General features: G+C 33.7%; 1 protein-coding gene across 2 annotated transcripts in view; it reads left to right on the forward strand.

Annotated features, from left to right (window-relative positions):
• Positions 1-23,809, forward strand: part of LOC140434177 (uncharacterized) — a 929,087-nt gene that overhangs the window by 665,921 nt on the left and 239,357 nt on the right. For both annotated transcript variants that reach the window (XM_072522244.1, XM_072522245.1), the window contains exon 6: positions 964-1,110. In XM_072522244.1, coding sequence (XP_072378345.1) covers positions 964-1,110 — 147 coding nt within the window. The remainder of the gene's footprint in view (positions 1-963; positions 1,111-23,809) is intronic.

The following is a 23,809-nucleotide window of genomic DNA, read 5'->3' on the forward strand; positions in this document are numbered from 1 at the left end:
CGTTTTAACAACAACTGCACAGGCACTGTGTTTCTCAACTGCTGAATATGCGTGTCCCCTTTGGGGCAGATCTGCCCACACCAAACAAGTTAATACTGTGCTAAATGAGACATGCAGGATAGTAACGGGGTGCTTGAAATCAACGCCACTATCAAATCTATATAAAGCAGCGGGTTTTGCAGAACCCTCAACACGCAGAGGAGTTGCAGAGCACATAGAGAAAATTAAACAGATCGCGGACGAGCGGCATGCCCTATACAAAGCTCGAACACCACGAAAGCGACTAAAATCTAGGAAAAGCTTCCTTGAAATAGTGCAGGATGAACCGCCTGAGTATTTTTCTCTTCCTCAGGTTCAATGGACCGGCCAGTCCCTAGACTTTAAAACTTGGAAAACTATGAATAGGATAAGAACGGGGGTCGCTCCAGTAAAATCAAACATGGCAAAATGGGGAAAAATCGACCAAGATGATGTGAACTGTAACTGTGGAGAAACACAGAATATGGAACATCTTCTTACATGCAGAAACTGGCCTCATCGATGTAGCCTAATAGATTTGTGGCTCGCCAACAAAGATGGAACCGACGTAGCCCGATACTGGGCCGAAATTTTATGAATTATATGTCCGAACACGATAAAGTAAAGTAAGTAAGTACGTATGTTCACCTGTTGATATAAATATCTAAGATATTGTTTTTTCTTTGCCATTATATAGTTGTCTTTGTTTAAACATTATTACTCCATATTGATTTCCAGTAAGTGTGGTCCACTTTATAGTGTATTGAAAAATTCTTGATATTGGTATTTGTTTATAATGTGTCGTGACGACATACACACGTCATTGCCTTTAATAATACCTGCCTTTAAACACCGAAAACAATATACCATCAAAAACACTATCAGCAAGTTACTACATTACTTGACAAAATATTATACTATTATTTTAATATAATTTTTTTACAGGAAGAGGAGCTTCGTGCTAGCGGGGACCCTAAATTTCAACACCTAAGCGAAGAACTCCATGTTGAAATTAGTGCTTTTGCTACGCCGGCAGAAGCTCACGCTAGGATTGCATATGCTTTAGCAGAGGTTAGACGATTTTTAGTGCCGGTAAGTAACATCTTATTTTTATCTTATCTTTGTATCTACTCCTATATGTATACGAAAATATAACATATAAACAGTCAAAATTTAATGTTATCTTTTGTCGAGAGAGTATACATTTAGTTAAGTCATTTTTATGTAATAAAAGCGGAGTTCTTAATCTGTTATGAGATATAATAAATTTTGCTCGATGCTCCACAGACTCAAAGTTAAGGTGTTTATATGGGAGTTCACAAAGAGGATACGTACACCATTCTTTTATGTGGATACATTTACGTTGAAGTACTTAAGAAATTATAATTAGGGTGTGTGAATTAATTAATCTAAATAAAACTTTAGTTCTATAGTTTAGTTTGGTGGACAAAGTAAACCTGTCTTAGTAAAGAAAAAATGCCATATTTTATTTTGTTTGTTTTTTATGTGGTGAAGTGGTTAACTAGACTTAAGTGTTGCTTGTGTGAGTCCATTTTAAAAGAGGTAAAAGAAATAAATTAGACTTACTCACAATCAATTTAATTTTACTACCCAAGACGACCGGTTTCGCTTTCTAAAATTTGCAAAGCATCATCAGGTCAGTGGTACAAAGTAAATTAAATGCTGAAATTATAAAAAGCCCATATTAGGGTGCTGTCTTATAAGGATATAGATTAAAAAAGTTATAGATCAAAAAAGTTATAGTAATTATGCCAATGTTACATGTCTGTGTTTATTAATATGCATAAAATTGCTTTAGCAGACAAAGTAACAACCCACAAATTAATAAGAGAAAAAATCTGTTTAATTTGAATGAACTAGAAATAAACAAAATACTACTTACATTCCGGTACAAGAATTTTTATATAGTGACTGGTGATACATAGTTATACATAGTGATTCATAGAACTATGTATCACCAATCACTATATAAAAACTCTTGTACCGGAATATAAGTAGTATTTTGTTTATTTCTAATTTATTACAATTCCACAGATTTTTTTCTCTTACCAATTTGTGGGTTGTTACTTTGTCTGCTAAAGCAATTTTATGCATATTAATAAACACAAACATGTAATATTGACATAATTACTATAACTTTTTTGATCTATAACTTTTTTGATCTATATCCTTATAAGACAACACCCTAATATGGGCTTTTTATAATTTCAGCATTTAATTTACTTTGTACCACTGACCTGATGATGCTTTGCAAATTTTAGAAAGCAAAACCGGTCGTCTTGGGTAGTAAAATTAAATTGATTGTGAGTAAGTCTAATTTATTTCTTTTACCTCATTTAATACTACTTGCTGATTATACTGTTCACTTGCTTCCGAAAGATGATCTTCAATTTCACTTTCAGTCACTTTTAGTGCCACCTACTTCAGGAGATTCTTTATCATCGGAGTCCCAAAAATTATTGATAATCTCTTGCAGCTCTGAAGCTGACCATGGTTTTCGGAACATTATGTACGCACTTTCTACTTTCACTGAAATTCGATATAAGCTTTGGAGATCAGTTGTCGACACTAACATCGAGATCAAACGATTGATAGCAGATGCAATGTTTATTTTAAAATATGTATACCTAACTATATTATTGCATTCCAAGAATTATTATTACTTCATTTAGAATAAATGTATTCATTTAGAACATCATTATTATCACCCAGCTCTTTGCGTCTACTGATGGACATAGCCCTCCCTCATTTTTGTCCATTGTGCTCTATCTTGAACACTTTTCATCCAATTTCTTGACATTTTCTTGAGATCTTCAGTCCAACTGATAGGGGGTCTTCCTCTACTTTTTTTTTGTAACCTCGGCCTCCTCTCAAACAATCTCTTTGTTTACCTTTCAACTGATTTGAGCAACGTGTCCTTCCCAGTTCCATTTTAGTGTGGCAATTCGGTAAATTACATCGGTCTTAAATCTTTATTTCTAACTCGATCACGAAGCGATACACTCAGCATTGACCTTTCCATTTTCCTCTGAGCTATTTGCAGCGTTTTAGAAGTTGTAGCTGTCAATTTCAAACTTTCGGCACCATAGGTCATCACAGGCAACACCCATTGGTCAAATATTTTACGTTTTAAAGAAATTGGTATATCGCTATTAAATATGTCGTTGAGTTTTCCATAAGCCGCCCATGCTAGTTTTATTCTTCTTCTTAGTTCGCATGTTTTGTTGTCTCGTGTGATGTTTATTTCGTGTCCAAGGTATATGTATTTTTCCACTAGCCCTACTTTGTTGTCTTGAATATTGATATTTCCACTAGGTACTGGGTTTGTCATGAATTTTGTTTTGGAGATGTTTATTTCAAGACCCACACTGGAACACACTAACTGAAGTTCATGTAGCATTGTACATATATCCGAGAACAAAACTATGTCGTCTGCTAACTTCAAATTTGTTAATCTTCTACCGTTAATGTTGAGGCCTTTCTCTTTCCAGTTAAGTTTTTTACAAGCACATGTAGTAGCACAAATTCAGAATACATGTAGCTAATACCTGTAATGTAAACATCTCTTTCCAAGATTGTATTATTGGATTTTTGAAATCATAAAACTTAATTAGATCAATCGTAAAAAGATTGATCAAAATTATTACCTGCCGGGCAGATTAAATTTTGTAACAAAGATTTAAACTTTGATATAAACACAAATAGAGTCCGACGGACCCGTGTTGTCACTTTAAGTAACAAAATTATTTCGACGCATTAGTTTCAAAAATGATCATGAATATTTTGAATAGCTCCTGACTATGTACACGAAACATACTTCTAAACAAATTCATTAATGGATACAATTCAATAGATATTTTTTATCAGTTTCTGATAAAAGAAGTGACGTCTTGGGTCCATTGGTCCCACCGTGCCCGCATAAGAGTTAAACAAAATTCTAACTCATTTATATTTCCTTGTAAGCTAAGACACTGGTTCTTATGCTTCTCTATAATCTTCTTTCTATTTAATTCTTTTTTGTAGAATTAATTTTTTGTTGACTTCAATGTTTCTACACACTGAAAGTTTTTGATCATATTTTTATTATTTCAGCCCTGTATTTATTTAACTGCTATATCTTTGGTTTATCCTTTCTGTAAGTGCAAAATTTACTACTATTTGTTTTCATTTACCCTATCCTTTCTTCTAATTCATCTTAAGTACTCCTTAGAGGATATTTTTTACCTCGAACTGCTCGCCTATAAAACTTATATCTCGGTTTGCGTCGCATGAACCTCAGAAGTTTAAACAATGTGGACCAGTACGAGAAACATATAACTATGACCTAAATCCAACAGTTTTATAATATTTTATGGATGCAATGTCTCCCAGCTTGTCTGTATCCTGACAGATTATACAAGAATAAGCCGGCGAAATTGCAAACCATCTTGTACACGTGAATTTTAAAGTTTCGAAAAAGATTGTTTTAAAATTCTTCGAATATGTCATAACGCAAGATTTTATCAGATTTGTGTTGAACCTAAGAAAGTCGACATAATGCTTAGAAATGAAAAATTTGATAAAAGCATCAATTTAAAGAATGTTTACGCGGTTGTAGACAAAAAATTAAATATTAAACTAAAATATGATGTTTTTACAATGCAAATGTATCCGGTAACTAGATACCAGTTTGTTGTTGATATATAAATATTTGAGTATCTAAGACATGCAATTATTTTGTGATAAAAAGAATATGTGGTGTTAGAATACGATTATAATGTTGATTGTTTTTTTTTTTGTAATGAATAAAAAATCTATAAATGTATACTCTCTATAACGAGTCCACTAACTCTATATATCTAAAGGGATAAGCTCAAATTTACTGACAATGTTTATTAAATGAAACAGCACAAGCAATTCATATGTCTACTAAAAAAGAAAGCATGGGGCTACGTCTTATTTTGCTAAAACTTACTATTTTTTACAAATTTTTGTTACCGTTATCATGTCTACTAGGTACTATTACTATTAGCCCAAGCTGTAGAAAAAAAAGCGTGTATTAGTTAGCGAATTTTTAAAATCAGCACAGCATTATGAAGGCCTGTTAGTTATAATATTTTTTTGGCACTTTTAGAGTGCAAAAAACGGTGTTTTTTGATTAGTTTTATTTTTATTGTATTAACTCAAAATTGTACTGAAAAATGAGAACGATATTATGAAGGTACACAAAAAAAGCTTAAATTTGAGCTGTGCTACATTAAATTTGACTCAATAGTTCTGCCTGGAACGGCTTTTGTTTGTCATCCTTTAGGGTGGATGCAAACTATGATTTTCACACAATGGTTTGAACGTTTCTTAAAATTTGCGAAGCCATCCAAAGACGACCTAGTTTTCCTCATACTTAATGGACATTCCACCTATACAAAAAATCTAGATTTCATTGAAAGGGCTAGAGAAAATCACACAACCGTAGTTTGAATTCCACCCATTCTAGTCATAAGCTGAAGCCACTCGATGTTTCTTTTATGAAGCCCTTCAATATTTATTATGTCCAGGCGATCGAAAAATTCTTGCGCAATAATCCTGGTAGATTAGTGATACAGCATCAGGTATCTAAACTTCTGGGAGAGGCATTTCCATTTTTATCTTCTCCAACTATTGCGGTAAAGGGGTTTGAAAAATGTGACATAGTTCCTATAAACAGACAGAAGTTTACTGACGCGGGTTTTGCTGCAGCCATGACCACAGAAATTTCCGTGCAAGATTCTATCTCTCTTCAAGCAGCTGAAAATCAAGAACTGGGTATTTTTTGGACAAGATTTGGCAGATTCGCAACAAAATATTCCTCGACGTCAAGAGACACCACTTGCAAGTAAAGAGAAGCCGCCTTCTAGAGAGATAGATTTCCGACCAGGAACCTCTGCATCGAACGCTTCAGTTTCTATGTTTTTCAATGACCACAGACAAAATGTCACTGTAGGATCTGTAGATCCAAACTCCACATTCGTTCTAATCTCTAAAGACTTGGCCAAAACCAAGGACTTCAACATTCCAGCCCAGTCCACTGCCTTATTTTAGTACTTCATGTGATTTAGTCAGCAACTCCAAGGGCAAGGAGCACTATACTTTTGCTGTAATCCCACAGGATATTGTTCCAATCCCTAAAGCAATTATTATCAAACGAGAAATTATGCGAATAAAAAGAACAGCTGCAGTTTTGACCTCAAGCAGTTTCAAACTGGAACTAGTACTCGCAAAAGCAGAAAGGGAAGAAAAGGAAGCTGAAACTAAAAAAAGGAAAGCAGAGTAACAAGATGAATTAAAAAAGCAAAGAAAAATTTAAACGAAATCAAAATCAGCAAAGCGTGCTTTATTTAATGACTCGAACAGTGACGTAAGTGATACTAATTGCCTTTTCTGCGGGGACTTCTAAGTCAAGGGAAAATGAAGGATGGATAAAGTGTTCAGGCTGTTTGCGATAGGCACATGAAGCTTGTGCTGGTGAAGAAACAGACAATTAATTTATTTGTGACGTTTGTAAATAAACTCGGTGTAAAACTTTCTTTTTCTACGATGGCAATAATGTTTTTATTTTAAAAATACACTTTCATTTAGTATACAAATTCAGTTTAAATTTTGTATTTTACATCGTCACCTCATAGGACCGGTCACTGTGGCCACCTTGTAACAAATAATGCTTCGCTTATGGTATCGTATGGTACATTTATTTAAAACACACTAAATAGTACTCATGATTTGGTTTATTAGTTATTTAAGTACAATACTAGATAGTACTCAGTTGACGTTGACAATATTAACCTTGACCATTCTCTTGATTCTTCATTCTTAATAATAATGATAATGCTAATAATCCCGTGATTTCCAGCTATTTAACTCACGTGCGTTTGTTGATATATTATTGTTTTTACTTGTTTAATATGTACACATTATTTAATAAGCTTTTGATTACATTGCGAATTTCACTAGGTCAGAGCGCGTTCCAGTTACACCGATATTTTCAATGTCGTAAACAAACAATCATCCGTTTAGCAATAAGCAATAAACTGAATTGGGTTACTTAGATCTGATGCTTAATTAAATCCCGGTACAACCAGGTACAACATGGCCAGTTTGCCCCAACCCGCAGGGCAAAGTGGCCATTTGGTAGGGTTAGGGTAAAAAATATGTATCTAAAAAATTTACCGATATAAAGTGAAAATTAAAATTGCCTTATGTAGCTAAATATATAGGATATCGTATGATAATATATAGTGTATTTCTTATTTATTTTCTTCAACTTAAAAAAAATTCCTTAGCATGGCCACTTTGCCCACCCTTCCTCTACTATTACTTAGAAACGTACGAATGCATAATAGTCTCTTTATAATTATTTAAGCAGTATATAAAATAGGTTTGTTTTATTTGTGCTACTTGTCGTCGTGCTTGTTATCGGAATAATGTTTAGGAAAGTGACATGTCTGTTTTATCAAAGACACAAAGTTTGGAATTGTTGTTTACCACTTGTTCCACATACTCATTAAAAGTTATTTTCATTCACACTTAAGAATTTAATTAAACATGTTCATGTCGACAAATTTCAGTTTGGCTGAACTCCCTAAATATTTCCACCGTCAAACGCAAATCCGAATACGCAACTTTCCCTATAAATTCCCTACTTTGGTTGCAGGAGGCGCCACACCAAATGCGCTGTGAAGATTGTTTAAACTCGCCAATCAGGACCGTCGTCATTTTATTTGAATATTACCGAATACAAACGCCGGATCGTAAAATTTTATTTTGTGGGTAGGTCCGACAGGAAGTTTTATTGTTTGGTTTATGATTCTGTAACTAAACAAAGGATCCGGTATAATGGTTTTTAAAAAAATCAGTTCATTTTTTTGTGAGATTTACAGAAAATACAAAATTTTCTAAAGAGAAGTTATACTATATTTAAAAATTAATAAAAACAGTCGACATCTTTTTTATTAATGATCTAGTGGTCTTTTACATCCTCCGATAATATCGAGGGTTAATATTGAAGAAAATGTCATTTCAAGTTAGCTGGAAAGATAGTTTAAACACGTTTATCGGTACTCTAACCGTTGTATTTGAATATTAGCAAATTTAAAATAAGAATCGAAAACGGAAATCGTGGATGTCGATGAAATACTTGAACTTATGGATCAGAAAAAAAAATAAAGAAAATCTCCAAGAATATAAGAGAATACATATCATCGTCAGAAGAAAGATAAGAGAAGCCAAAGAAAAACAAAAAACAGAACAATGTCAAGAAATAGAGTCGATATGATATCTTTAATGTAAATCGAAAGGTGAAGGAAATAGCTGGAAAGTTCCGAAAACGTAATAGCGGAAATATAACAGATGTTGAAGGCAATCTTACCATAACCAAAGAAGATAAACAAGTATGGAAAGAATACTTAGAGAAACTTTTCCACGACCTTAGAACAATACAAGAACCCGCCATTGAAGAAAATTCAGGTCCCGAAATCCAACCAGAAGAAATAATGGCAACCATCAGACAAATGAAGGGTGAAGACATCGGGAATTGACAAAATTCCTGCATAACTGCTGAAAATACCAGTAGAGTGGCTCAAATCGGGGTTTGTACCATTACTCAAAAGCCAGGAGCAAAAGTTTGTGAAGACTATAGGATCATAAGATTAATGAGCCATCTGCTGAAGCTGTTTTTAAAAGTCATCCACAAAAGAATTTACCGGAAATGCGAGGAGCAAATTGTGCCCAATCAGTTTGGATTTTTGAATGCCGTTGGTACGTGGAAAGCTTTATTTAGCGTGCAGGTATTGTTTTAGAAATGTAGAGATGTCAGCTGAGACGTTTTTGCATGCCTGATTGACTACAAGAAGGCTTTCGATAGAATCATGCATGAACAAATGATGGAAGTACTGAAGAGGACAGGGATTGACGGAAGAGACCTAAAAATAATAGCCTAGCCTATATTGGAATCAATCAGCGGTGCTCCGAATAGATGGAAAATATACAGATCAGGTCAAAATCTTAAGGGGTGAGACAAGGGTGCATAATTTCACCACTAATATTCAATCCATACTCCAAGCATATTTTTAAAGAGGTTCTAAAAGATATTGATGAAGGCATCTCAATAAATAGAGTCAAGCTCAATAACCTGCGGTACGCAGATGATACAATAGTGTTTTCCAATATCATAGAAGGGCTGCAAAACTTAATGAACAAACTAACGGAAACAAGTAGAACAAATGGACTATATATAAACACCAACAAAACCAAACTAATCGTAAAACAAACGATCAACACCTTCAATTTTGAAAGAATACAACGTTTTAAGTATCAGGGGGCCGTGATCACAGCTGACAACGATGTTACTGAAGAAATAAAAGACAGAATCCAATCTGCAAACCGCTGTCTATTCGCACTGGATAAGCTCATAAAATCAAAAAATCTTACAAGAAGTTCAAAGATCAAAATCTATAAATCCATCGTCAGACCTGTAATAACATACGGCTGCGAAACGTGGACCATGACCAAAGCAAACTAAGAAAAGCTCAGACGCTTTGAACGAAAAATACTTTGAACGAAAAATTTTCGGACCTCGCCATGACATTACCACAAACCAGTATGAGATCAAAACCAATATCGAATTAAAAGCACTCTACAATGACGCCGATATTGTCCAAGAAATTCAATCACAGCGACTAAGATGGGCAGGCCACGTGCACAGACTGCATAACGATAGACTGGTAAAACTTGTGATGTCTATATTTGTTTTATTGACTACGCCAAGGCATTTGACCGTTGTCAGCACCAGAAGATGGTCACCGCACTACAAAGAGTTGGATTGGATGAGAAGGACATTCGGATCATCATGAATTTATACTGGAACCAGCGTGCTCAAGTCAAGGTCGAAGACCATCTGACCGACCAAGTGAAGATCATGCGAGGAGTAAGACAAGGATGTGTGCTATCGCCGACTCTTTTCAATATATACTCTGAGGAGATTTTTAATGAAGCCCTCACAAACCTAGACATGGGAATCCGAGTGAACGGTGAATACATCAATAATATCCGCTACGCCGATGACACTGTGTTACTAGCAACCAGCCTAAACGATCTGCAGGCCTTACTAGACCGAGTACGAACTGTGAGCGTAACATACGGACTGAACCTTAATATTAAGAAAACTAAATTCATGGTTGTCAGCCGTACAAATTTAGATCCCGGGGCACTAATGGCAGGTAGCGAAGAGATCCAGAGAGTCGACAGATTCACTTACCTCGGAACTACCCTCAACGTACAATGGGACTACGCTCAAGAGATTAGATCCAGAATTGAAATGGCACGGTCTACATTTATTAAGTTGAGATCCTTGCTGTGCTGCAGTGATCTCAGTTTGGGAACCAAGATGCGAATAGTGAGGTGCTACGTTCTTCCAGTGTTACTGTATGGAGTTGAAGCCTGGACACTGACGCAAGCCACTGAAAAACGAATCGAAGCCTTCGAGATGTGGATATACAGAAGGATACTAAAAATATCTTATGTGGACCATGTCACCAACGTTGAGGTCCTACAGCGCATGACAAAAGAAAAAGAAGTGCTTAATTTAATTAAACAACGCAAGCTTGAGTACCTTGGCCACGTGATGCGGAACGAAGAAAAATATCGAATTCTTCAACTTGTTATGCAGGGTAAAGTATTTGGCAGAAGAGGACCGGGACGCCGTCGTATCTCGTGGTTGAAAAATCTCCGACAATGGTTTGGGATGACCTCAGCGGAGCTGTTTCGCAGAGCAGTCAACAAAACCATGATAGCCTTGATGATCGCCAACATCCGGACCGGATAAGGCACTGAAGAAGAAGAAGGTAAAACTGGTATGGGAAGAGATTCCCACAGCAAAAGACCACTCGGACGTCCCAGAATACGATCGAGAGATAACATCCAAGCAGATCTCCGGAAAATAAACATTCCATTTGACCCTAGGTTGATGGAAGACCGAACAAATTGGAAAAAAGTTGTACAGTCAGCCAAGACCCACCCAGGGTTGTAGCGCTACGTGATGATGATGATGAAAACCAAACTAATACTCATCGGCAGGAAAAACATAACTGAAGCAAATCTGTATGTGAACCAAATGAGAATTGAACGTGTGTCACAGTACAACTACTTGGAAACTATAACCAATGAGTTGTGGGACAATACCCAAGAGATTAAATGTCGCATCGGAAAGGCAAAAAGTGCATTCTTGACTATGAGCTTTGTGTTCAAGAGCCATAATCTCACCCTAAAAATAAAAATAAGGCTCCTTAAATGTTACGTATACTCAGTGCTTCTGTACATCATTACCGTTTCCATATTTTTAAGATTACTAAAATCAATGAATTTTAATGCGTACAACCGTCCCTGTTTCTAATAACTCGAAAGTATTATGAAACTGTTAGTGGCTTCAAACGGATTTAGCCGTAGTTTTCGATAACAAAGGTCCGACACCCCTGATATGTTTGTCTAGGTCTTCAGTGGAGAATTTAATTGGAGCTCGCACTCCTGAAACACACGCAGCGCCAGTGACCATGACAAGATGGGTAAATAGAAGAGTTTTGATTAAATAATCTAGTTTAAATTGGATTGTGAAAATGGAGAATAAAAAACTAACCAAGCGTAAATTAAATTAATCGACAAAGCTGAACTGTGTTTAGATTAAGTTTAACTATAGTAAAAGTTTTTAATTTATTCTTTCTTTATAAACAGAATAAATAAAAAGATAAACATAGGCGTCACCTTTATTTTACCAGGTTTTCATTTAAGAGCACAAAATTACAATAAGTTGAAAATGTATAAGAAAGAAACTATGATAAATAGTAGGTAATGAAGCGGGGCGATAAACTTAAAAAAATATGTAGCACACAAATCCAACAACAAAGGAAAAATTGCCAAAACATAGTATAAAAACGCTAGATCATCTTCTTCTTTAAGTGCCTTGTCTTCCTAGAACATTGGCGACTAGTCGCATGGTCTTTACTTTATCTGCAGCGGACCTAAACAGTGTCGTGTTGCTGCTTTCATATCACTGGCGGAGGTTCTTGAATCAGGATATTCTTAGTTGTCCGGTACTACGTTTTCCTTCTATTTTTTCCCTGAATAAGTACATGTAGTAATTTATATATCAGCATCATCATTATCATCCAGCCTTCATTTATCACGTTCACTGCTGGACATAGGCCTCCCTTAAACTCCTCGACGTTTTCAAAATTTTCTGAAAGAAAGAAGAAACAATTTTTTTTTTTTAAGTTTTTATTACTTATTTTATTTCTGTACAAATAAACTTTCGTGCTACGGCCTATAGTCTGTGTAGAACACCATCGAGGTTGAATGAATATTTAAAAGGATATAATGAAACACGTTTTTATTTGGAATGGTATCACCTGTATGCTCCTGGAAGTCTCTTCTACAGAAGAAATAAGGATGACTCTAAAAAGTATAAAGAATGAAAAGGTCCTTGGCACAGGTATTATTCCTGCTGAACTGTTTAACCCCTTAACGTACACATTAATTTTGAAGTTATGGTCAAAAAATGATCGGATTTTTTTTTTAGTAAAAATGTTTTGTTTTGGTTATAATTGAATAAAAAAAATATTTTCAGTGGCGTAAAACCTTTACTTTTCTCGTAGGGGGGGGGGAGGGTAGGGGGCATGCAAATCCGTTGAAATTTAAAAATTTTGTTCAGACGAAATACTTTGAATAGGTAAATAGTAGTATGATTTATATGAACAATACAAATATATTTTATTGACACACACACACACACACACACACACACACACACACACACACACACAATATTGTATTTTAGCTGAATTATAATAAAATTTAGTAAAACAAAAAATATACACATTACTCTAACCTACCGAATATTATATGCAAAATTTACTTACCAAACAATATAATAATATGTTGAAAATAAGGCACAAATTAGTTCAAATGCAAAAAACAATAAATATCGACTTCAGACGACTTTACACCGGCAAGACAGAAGGCTTGTATCAAAACAAAAGTTCGACAATAATATCGGTTATAAATGATGATGATTGCAAATTGCAAGTTATGAGATAATAAATATATTTTAAATTAACTCAATACTGACTGAGTCATCTATTTTATAATAGAAAAATAATTTAGATATATGCTTACATATGTCTCTTTATACAAATATCCGCTTTGCAAGGCTTGAAAAATTTTATGGATAAAATTTAACCGGCGCCCGTGTCCCAGACGAGCGCGTACAAAATTACCAGTAAGGCGCGCCCGTGTCTGAGACGGGCACGTACGTTAAGGGGTTAATGCAGAAAAAGATACCACAGTACGGTTACTTGACCTGCTAATTCTACGGATTGGTAGGAAGAAAGGTCACCCGAACAATGTAAATGAGCTATTGTCAAATTTTCAAAGAAGGAAGATATTACAAAGTGTAATAACTGAAGAGACATTAGCCTACTTTCGATGTCTATCAAAATTTTAGTGGATCTGAAAAATATTCTTTGAATAATTCCAGTGCAAGGAGTTCCAAGTCATAGTTTACTTGACCTTTATACATTTTGAAAAAACTTTTGATTCTGTAAAATATCGAGTACTGTAGGATGTCTTGGAGAAATATGATATAACTCGGAAGTTAATTAATATTATAAAAGACGGTCATGAAAGTTTTAAATGTCGAGTCTTATGGATATCGCCATAAATGCTGGAATCAGGAAAAGCCTCATTTTTGTCTCACTTTTTCTTGTTAGTACTAGACGCTATTATGAGGAAGATTACTAAAAACTGGAGGAGCATAATTACATTTAACAAGTCATCTGAAAGACTACGGCTTTGCGGAAGACAATTGAATCTTGACGTATCTCTAATTAATATACGTATCTAATATAAACATGTAATTTTCAAATTATCTTGTACTTCTTTTTAACTGTTTATTATTCTGGCAAATAATACTTCTTAATATATTTTTATTGGGAATTGAGCACAATTTTAGTTTTTTATTAAGTTACGATTTCTACTTTGAAAATCGTTTTAATTTTTAATAGATTTCCGAATTGAAAATTTTTTAATGTTTAGTATGCTTGTGTTTATCAGTATTTGGTTTAAATGTAGGTCTGCTTAGCATTTCGGTGCCTCAGTTTTTAACGTCCAGCTCTTCTGTTGTTTTCTTTTGCTTATCTTTGTTTCTTGATATCCTGCATCTATATTTTTTCTGTAGTAGTAAGTGATTAGATCCACAGCATACATATCTCAGATTTTTTACACCAAATATATCTGTGACGGTCCTTATATCTATTAGTACGTTACCAATTTAATTGGCGGTGCTCCATTCGACTTAAAACTGTCTGATAAAGCAGGAATAAAAATTAACTTTAAGAACACTAAAATTATGACCAATTTCGTATTCAGCGAAAATATAACTATTGACAATACTACCATACAACAGACACTTACAAATATCTGGGGTATGAGATCAAAATAAATGGAACCTGCAAAGCTGTGCGTGAACCTTCGAGACCGTTCAAGCGTTCAAGAAGTCATCAAAAGAATCACGACGCCTAATGGAACTGAGTAGGGCACTTAGCTAAAACACAAGATGAATGATGAACAAAACGAATCATGGAATGATGGTGGACGCTACAGCAGTGGACACAATTGGCTGAATGAGGATAGTTATATTTGGATTAAAAATCGATAGAGAAGTGGATATTTTCAGTAGATATACTGCCAAATCGGTAACGCGGGCATTAGAGTACATACTACGGCGAGACTAGTAGCGCCATCCCTTACCAGGGCGATACATCATACTCCTCCTTATTTTCCTATCTAACTTACATTGCTATTTTGGTATACGCTATACTTCTGACAGTAACCTATGGTTGTGAAACCTGGGTAATGAGGAAAAAAGAGGAAGCCCAACGCAGAAAATTCGAGAGAAAGATACTGAGAAAAGTATATGGCCCGGTGCAAGAGGTAGACGGCACATGGAGAATCAGGAGAAATCACGAGGTTAATGAACTGAATGAAGGGTATGACATTGTAAGATTTCAATGTATGACATGTTCAGCGACAAGAAGACACGAAAACGACAAAGAAGATGTTACAGTGGGAGCCGGTAGGAAAGAAAGGTGGAAAAAAGGAAGACCCAGGACGAGATGGTTAGATAACGTGAAAGACGACCTGAAAACCATGAATATAAGACAATGGAGGAGGAGGGCTCAAGAGAGATCTGAATGGAAGGACATAGCCAGACAGACAAGGACCCATCCTGAGTTATGATGCCAAAAGAAGACGAAGAAGCTTCTGCCAAAAAAAGTTGGTTAGTTGTCGTAGAGTCGCTTATTTATCTAAACGATCGCACTGTCTTGCTCTTAAACAAGGAAAGAGAAGGAACGCGTAACTTTATGGAATTGACTGAAGCCAAACCGGCATGCGGCACCAGAAAGGTTGTCAGGTCATATTTCACTTCTTCAGCAGATAGAGAATAATAGATATATATACATATATATATATATATATATATATATATATATATATATATCAAAATCAGTTTTTTTTTTAATTTATAATTGTACACTGACATAATGATCACTTTTTGGACATGATTTTATCATGACATATTTTTTAGTACATCAATATAGTGTTTTAGTAAATCATTAAATTGAAGTTGAAATCAGTAGATCTGCTGAAAAATCACTAGATCTGGTAACTCTGCGAGAAATAGCAACGTACAGGCACCAAAACATGGCGGTCACATCAAAAATGGCTTCACTTTTCGAAGGTTTATTAAATGAGAGTTACTGTTCTCACTCTTTCCCTGTCTAAGGTCTCGGAAAACTACCAAACTGACAAAGATGAACATATTTTTTCATAAAAATTTACATCCTTGTCGTATTCGAATTCACGGCCCCATAGTTTTCACATATATTCACTAAATACAATTTTTTTCATGTGTAATAATATATTTTACTAATATTCCATCTGATTACACTAGAAAATAATATATGAAACATTCATTTAAATTCTGTCTTGCCTATTTAAAAAAGACAATAGAAACAGAAAGAATTTACTACTAAAAAAGTAAAGAACAAAACCAGTATTTTTCATGTTTCCTTTGTTGTATCTTTGCGTTTATCGGAAAACTCGTGCACATATAATCTCCATACTTTGCATAACTACGCGTTGATTAAATAAAATAGTTTCGAAAGTTGCATCCGACATATGTCACTTATTTCTCCATTCGTTTTCTAGTTTAAATCCAATTATGAGGATAAACTTCCAACTCAGTTTGGCGTTGCTGATGTTCTAAATTGTCTAACGGAGAAGTTACACAACTGTCACGTTAATGCCTCTCCTGCAAATTTGAAACCAAAGTAAGATAGCTTTAATTAGTTTTGTCTCTACAGATGTTTTGTCAAGGACGCAGAATAGAACGGTTTGTCTTATAACAAACTTATTGAAATAAATTCAAATTTATACAACATAAGAGCTTTTTTAAAAATAAATTACAGTAATATATTAAGGAATCATTTGCACAACAACCAACAGAAAATGTGGTAATTTGTCGTTACAATGAGAAATTATGGGGCTATTATTACAGCATCCCCTGGTAAATGGATACTAATAACTAAAATTGACATTGGATGATTTTTATAAAAAAATTATTGCCTTGAGGTGGATGTTGTTTTTGAAAAGGTTTAATATTTAAATATTCCATACAAATATATTATTAGGCAAACAAGAAAAAACGAAATTATTGAGGTTCTACAGCCAGTTTTGTATCCCTAAAGGGTCTCTTGAATGGAACGGTAGTGGAGGAACTCTCAACTTAACTCCTGTTCTTGGTACCTTCTGTCAAATCAAAATTCTTGGTGGAAAAAAAAGTACCAAACCACAACTTAAAAATTACCTTCTCCTCATACACTGTGTAACTTCTGACAGGGATTCGTTTTATAAGTGGTGGGTGGCTAAAAAATATATTCTAATATTTTTCGTTTTCGTTATATAGGGAAAAAGAGAGGACAAAAATCAAAGGTTTTTAAACTTATAGAGAAATAAGTGCAGAATTAATCTGGTCTATATAGACATTTGAAATAACAAAAATTGCCGGAAGGCCAAATTTTGGTGGAGAGCTAGGGTATACCATAACAAATAAAGTTTTCAAAGTCCCTTACCCATGTGTGCAACAAAAGTTATTCGGGGTCAAAGGTCAAAATTTGAGATTTTTTGGATTTTTTTCGAAAACGTTAAGTTTTATCAAAAAAAAAAAACTTAAACCAAAGTTGTAGATCTTAAAATTCTCTACAAAAATAGTCGTTACGATTTTTTTCCTAAGAGTTGCCATTCCTGAGATATCGCGATTCTAAGAGTCACATTATACATGATATGCACACGTTTCCACACCACCTGTGAGGTAGTGTACTCGGCGCGTTTTTTTTTTACCGTGGTTTCCCCTGTAGACCTACTGCACTAACTGTTTTGACAATTTTAGAATAATTTAAGGAAACAATACCGGTCAAGTTCTAGATATTACCTTATTATTGATATTGGTTATTGATATTGCTATTGATTATTAGGTTAACTATTGTTTTGATTTCTTTAGATATTTAAATTAGATTCATATTCTTGAAAATCTACTTCAACAGTCAAGTCTTCTTCGATTTCATATTCTTCCTCTCCCTCTTGCTGGATGTTCAAAAATTGTTCAAATGTGACTGAGTCATTGGTCTCTTCATTAAAATCACAGGAGTCTTCCTCTGTTGTACTAAACTGGACATTTGAGCAAGACTGACCTTGGCAATTGGTACACGCTAGAGAACACAGCAACCTGACTTTTTTACATCCATATTTGACACTACAACCTTTTTTGCAACTGCAAAAAATAGTGTTAAGGAGTTTTTCTGGAGCAGGTAAGGTTTTAATCCACTACAGAGTATTATCTATTAATTTCCAAGCCCAGTCTTCTGGATTCAGTTAATTGTCTAGCCATGTTTGAACTTGATAATATACTCGATACAAATGTTGAAAAGCAGATGCTGATGTTAGAGGAAGACATGATAGTTGTACTTGTTTCTTGTTTCGCGTATCTTTTACAAAAGTTAAGTATCGGTATTTATCAAGACAACTAATTTTTTTTGGAGCTCCATAAAGCGCAAGGAGAAAGCGAATTCCTTTGGTAATTATTGTTTGCGGTGTGGAATCAAGTTCTGTAAAAACTTTACAGCAGTCAGTCAAATCTTTAAATTCTTCAAACAACGACTATTTAAATTCTTACGTGACATTTTTGAAATAAAACACACTAATTTTATTCTAAAAAGAACAGATTTTATTAAATAGGTAAAAATATAAAACAAGAGGTATTCACTTTAAAATTTAAAATAATAAAGTACAAAAAGTGTCAACACCGCAACTGTCAAATAAGTGTTACCAATTTATGCCAAAATTTCACCTTCGTTCGAATACAGTTGCAGTTTGTTCCGAACAAATGTTCTTCATAAAAACGCTTTATAATGCATTTATACAAATTAAATGAAACATATTGTTGTCTATTTCTTTAAGTTAACATTAATAGAAATCTTTAAATATTATTTCTACGCGTACAAAATAAAATATGTCTAGTGGCTGTAATGCCAGTGTACTCGGCAAAGTGATTCTAAAAAAGAACACACCTACCGCCTAAATATTTCGTGTTGGTATCATGTGACGTCACGGACTATGACGCCTATGACGTGCAACGGTTTGTAAATTAGATGGACTGTATTACGTCTAAAAATTAAGATCTAATATATTATTTTACTTATTTATTTGATATAATTCCTAAGAAAAGTGAAATAATAATAGCGATCAAAAAATCTAAAAGCATTAGCCATAAAATAAGTATAGCAGAACCTCTTAAATTTGTGGGGCAATAAAAATAAAGTCGAGTAAGGATAATGGTTTCCCAATTTAAACACCATTTTAAACATCTGTTACCAATTGCTCAAATCACGTTGTTTATGGTAATTAATGGCTCTTTTTTACTCTAATCCATTAAACCGTAAAACATTCTATCTCGACAACACTTCCCTTTAATGAGTATAACGAAAGTTCTATAAAGTTTTAAGTGCCATTAAATCCTTTTTTACTGTTATATTCCGCATATCTAAATTAAAACGAACTTTTAATTGGATATGAATAGTCAGCCGGGTGCGAGATGCTGAATAAAGTATTGAAATATGATTTAGGGAGATTTGAGTCCATTTTTTGCTAATTGCAGAGGGAAATCATATAAAGGGTAAGAACAAAAGTTTATACCAAGGCCAAAATTTGACAACAAATTATAATAAAACACATAAAAAGCATATTTAAAAACTGTTTCGATACTTTTTAAACAAAGAGTGTGATAAATAAAGAACAGGTTAAGGAAGGAAGAAAATAGTCTCTCACCGCCCTACTGATAAACGTGGATATAATCTATCGGCTTATTTATTACTTCGCGCGCTAATTTCAACTTAAAAATCCCGCGCTTTTGGTACACCAGGGATGCACTCTTTGCCTCTGGCACCCTTCCAAACGAGAGGATCCTTTTTTCTTTCAAGGATTTGCTCTTCAGAAACATTGAAGAATATTTATGCCAAGGTGGCACTTAAATCGAAGGTGGCACCATTAAAAACAATTAGCCCTACACAACTTGAACTACTTGCCTTGATTCTAGCTATGCTAGTAAAACAATGATTTTAATCCATTGACACCATCCCATTTCCTTATTGGCAGACCAGCAACGTTTTTAAGTGAACCTGATGTAACTGCTACTCCAGTAAATCATATGTCTATGTACCATCACGTACTTAAAGTCAGACAACATATGCAGCGTTGCAGCAATGAGTATGTAGTGAAAGTTGAATTACGATTCATTAAGAGCGGGTTACCTAGTTATAATCAAGCTCCGTTAAAATAGAAACTGGTACGTGTGGAGAATCTTTATTTCGGCAGTGATGGAGAAGCTCGAAATGCTACTATACAGACCAAAGATGAAATGATCAAGAGATCATTTCCAAAAATTTGTCCACTACCAGTGGAAGTCTAAAGAACATTTACTTTGTTCTTTTACTTCTCGTTAGGGTACATTTAGGTATCATCTTTCAAGGCGGGGAACATGTCTGGAATCTACGGACTATATAAACAACTTGACAACAATGTGCGCTAGGTGGATTGGAGCATTGGAGCGGCAGATTCCAGCGGAATATAAGAAGAGACGACCAACGACTATAAGACAAGACACAACGCCTTTCATTAATTTTAATTTCAATATTTGTTTTATGTGTTGTTATACCAGTTGGATATAAAGTTTATTTTACAATCACTGTCTTCTAAAAGGTTAATAACTTCTTCGATTAATTCTACAACAGTAATACTGATTTGGGTAATTCTTTTTTAACGAAAATTGTTTATTTAAATAAGCAACAACCAGAATATAAAGTAGTTATATTGTTAGCCATAAACGAACAGTTCTTCTTCTTCTTTTGTTTCTATGGCTTTCACGTCATGGTGATACGCCAGCTCAATTTGCTGGTGACCCCGATAAAGTCTGGCTCTAAACCAACTCGAGGCCACTTACTTGTGCCTGTGCCAAATAATTTTGTAGGAAAAAAAATTCGTTAATAGTTAATTAATAGGTTATGTTAGTAAACACTACAAAAAGTATTGAGCATTGTCGATTACAAATTTAATTTATTAATTGAAAGGAATTTTATCAAAATGCTGACTGATTCTTCAGTAAGTTTATTTAATATAGAATATATAGTAATTGGTGAATTATAATTCATATAAATGAATTTTGTGTATAGGTCAAAACTCGGAATGATCCTTATCGGGCATTCAAAAAATATATGAATTAGGTTCTCTATTAGGCCACACTCACAGTAAGGGTTGTCCACCAAATTCAGTTTGAAAAGATGTTGACTTGTTAAACAATGACCGGTCCGCATTCTTATAATAGTTGAAATGTGTCTCCTATCTTTATATGAAAAGTTTTGAAACCATGTCTTATTAGGAAAAATATTTTGTACTCTGTAATACTAATACGATTTTTTGCTAATTAAAGTTTTCCAAGTGTTTTTAAATTTGTTTTTAATTTTATTCTTAATTATGGGTAACACGTCTTGAGAATCTAATTTCATATTTAAAGGAACATTAAGATCTCTCCCTATTTTGGCCAGTGTGTCAGCTTGTAGGTTGCCCGGTATATCGCAATAACCCGGTATCCATGAGATAAGTATTTCAAATCCGTTTCTATTTGCAGATGTAATAAGATTTTTTGTTTTAAGGCACCAATAATCTACCGAAGCAGAAATATTGCTATTAATAATTTTAGAAATTGCACTAAGAGAATCAGAAAATATAATAACTTTATTGATCTGTCTATTAATGGATAAATTAACTGCTTGGTATATAGCCATGTTTTCTGCTTTGCATATGCACAGTTCATCAGGTAGTCTGGATGAAAATTTGTAATTGATACTAGGAATATAAATGCCAAAACCTACTTTGTTACAATTTTTTGAGGCATCCGTATAAATGAACGTGAAATAATTGATATATTTTTCAGTAAATATTGCAAATTTTTCTCTAATCATATATTCATTCTTTGTTATTTCGCAATTTAGTGTTTTTACTGGACTGACTAATGTATCAAAATCCATCTCATAACATGGAAAATTATTACCTTTATATATTTTGTTAAAATATGGAAAAAAGTATTCTAGTGTTAAAACTAAGTAAGGACAGTTATCTTCATTATAAAAATTAGGTTTGATTATAAGTTTATTCCGTAAGTTAACAAGAGACAAAATCAAAGGATGGTTTTTGATATTAACGATCTTACTTAAAAATTTAGTAGCTAATATTAAACTTCTATGTTTTAAATCAAATTGCGCCGATTCTGCTAGCAAGGCCAAGTGAGGGCTAGATTTCATACAACCTAAAGAAATTCTTAGCCCTTCAAAAAATATTGTGTTAAGTTTATTAATACATTTCTGAGATATAGGTCTGAATAAGAATGAACCATAGTCTAAGTGAGATCTTATTAAAGCATTAAAGACTATTAAAAGAGTCCTAGGGTCTGCCCCCTACCACACTCTGCAAATTGCACGTAAAATATTAATATTTTTCTTTGTTTTAACTAATATATTATCAACATGTTTGTCCCACTTGAGATGATTTTGAAAAATTATGCCTAAAAATTTAACTTGATCTTTTAATGGTATAATTGTGTTACTAAGTTTGATTTCTGGGGTAAAATTTTTGCGTTTTCCCTTCGAAAACCATACAGCTTCACATTTGTCTATAGAAAGAGATAGATCATGTTCTAACAACCATTCTTGTACATTGTACAATGCCATATTGACTTTATTAACCATTTGTTGGATAACTGATCCTTTAACATATAAAACCAAATCGTCAGCATACCCATTAATATTTATATCTTCAGGAAGAATGGAAAATAGATCCAATATGTATATATTAAATAAAATTGTGCTTAAAGGTGAACCCTGGGGTAAACCTTTAGTTACTACAGACGGGCCCAAAAAGTCACCGTTATTGGATCTAGTATATAAAAGCCTGTTTTGCAAAATTTTAAAAATAATATTAAATATAGGACAAGGGACATTTAAATTTTGTAATTTATTGTAAAGTTTATATATATTCACATTATCATATGCTGATTTAATATCAATGAAGACGGCAAGGACTGAATGGGAAGATTCAAAGGCTTCTAAAATGAAGGTATGAAGGAGCGCTAAGTTGTTGGCAGTTCCTCTACCTCTTCTGAAACCTGCTTGAGTATTTTTAAAAACGAGATTATGTTCTAAAAACCAATCTAATCTTTTTTTTAAAATGATTTCTAAAGTTTTTAGTATGCAAGAGGATTAAACAATTGGTCTAAAACTAGTTGGAAGAAGTGGGTCCTTTAAGGGTTTTAAGATGTTAAGAATATTAAATTTTTTCCAATCGCTAGGTAAGGGTTCTCCTTTAAGACATTCATTGTATATATTTAGGAGGATTTTTTTGGCTTTTAGAGGGAGATGTTTTATCATTGAGTAAGAAATATCATCAATTCCCGGGGCAGAATTTCTTTTATTGAACAATGCAGTGTCAATTTCTGAAATTGAAATAAGTTCAAATTCTTGGTTAGCGTGAAGTAAACGGAATTCAGGATCAATAGAAATTGATGACATATTATATAATATTTCTCTTTTAATGTTATCTGAAGGATTATAAAAATTTTTGCAATTATTATGGTTTGAAATTTTTTTTACTTTATTCCATACGTATGTTATATTGGATCCTCTATTTAATGTTTCACAAAATTGTTTAAATTTATTTTTTTTCTAAGGTTACGCTTAGTTTGTGCAACTATATGTTTAACATACAAATAATTTTCTAGTGATGGTGACGAGTCAAATATGTGCAAAGCTTCCTTACGTTTCTTTACCCATAATGTACATTCATCATCCCACCAAGGATTGAATGGTTTACCCTGTATCCTACAATTTTTATAAGGAATCGAAACATCTGCTGCTTTATTTATAACTGACATGAATTGTTTGTAATTTATTTTATTTATTGAGAAATTTACTGGGTTGTTTAATATTTCATCATAAAAAAGATCCCAATCAGCTCTTGAAGAATTTCTTATTTTATAATTTTTAACAAAAGTTGTATCTGATAGTTCAATGTCGTTGATTTTTATGTATGTGGGAAAATGGTTACT

The sequence above is a fragment of the Diabrotica undecimpunctata genome, chromosome 2 (genome assembly GCF_040954645.1).
Source record: "Diabrotica undecimpunctata isolate CICGRU chromosome 2, icDiaUnde3, whole genome shotgun sequence".
Lineage (NCBI taxonomy): Eukaryota > Metazoa > Arthropoda > Insecta > Coleoptera > Chrysomelidae > Diabrotica > Diabrotica undecimpunctata.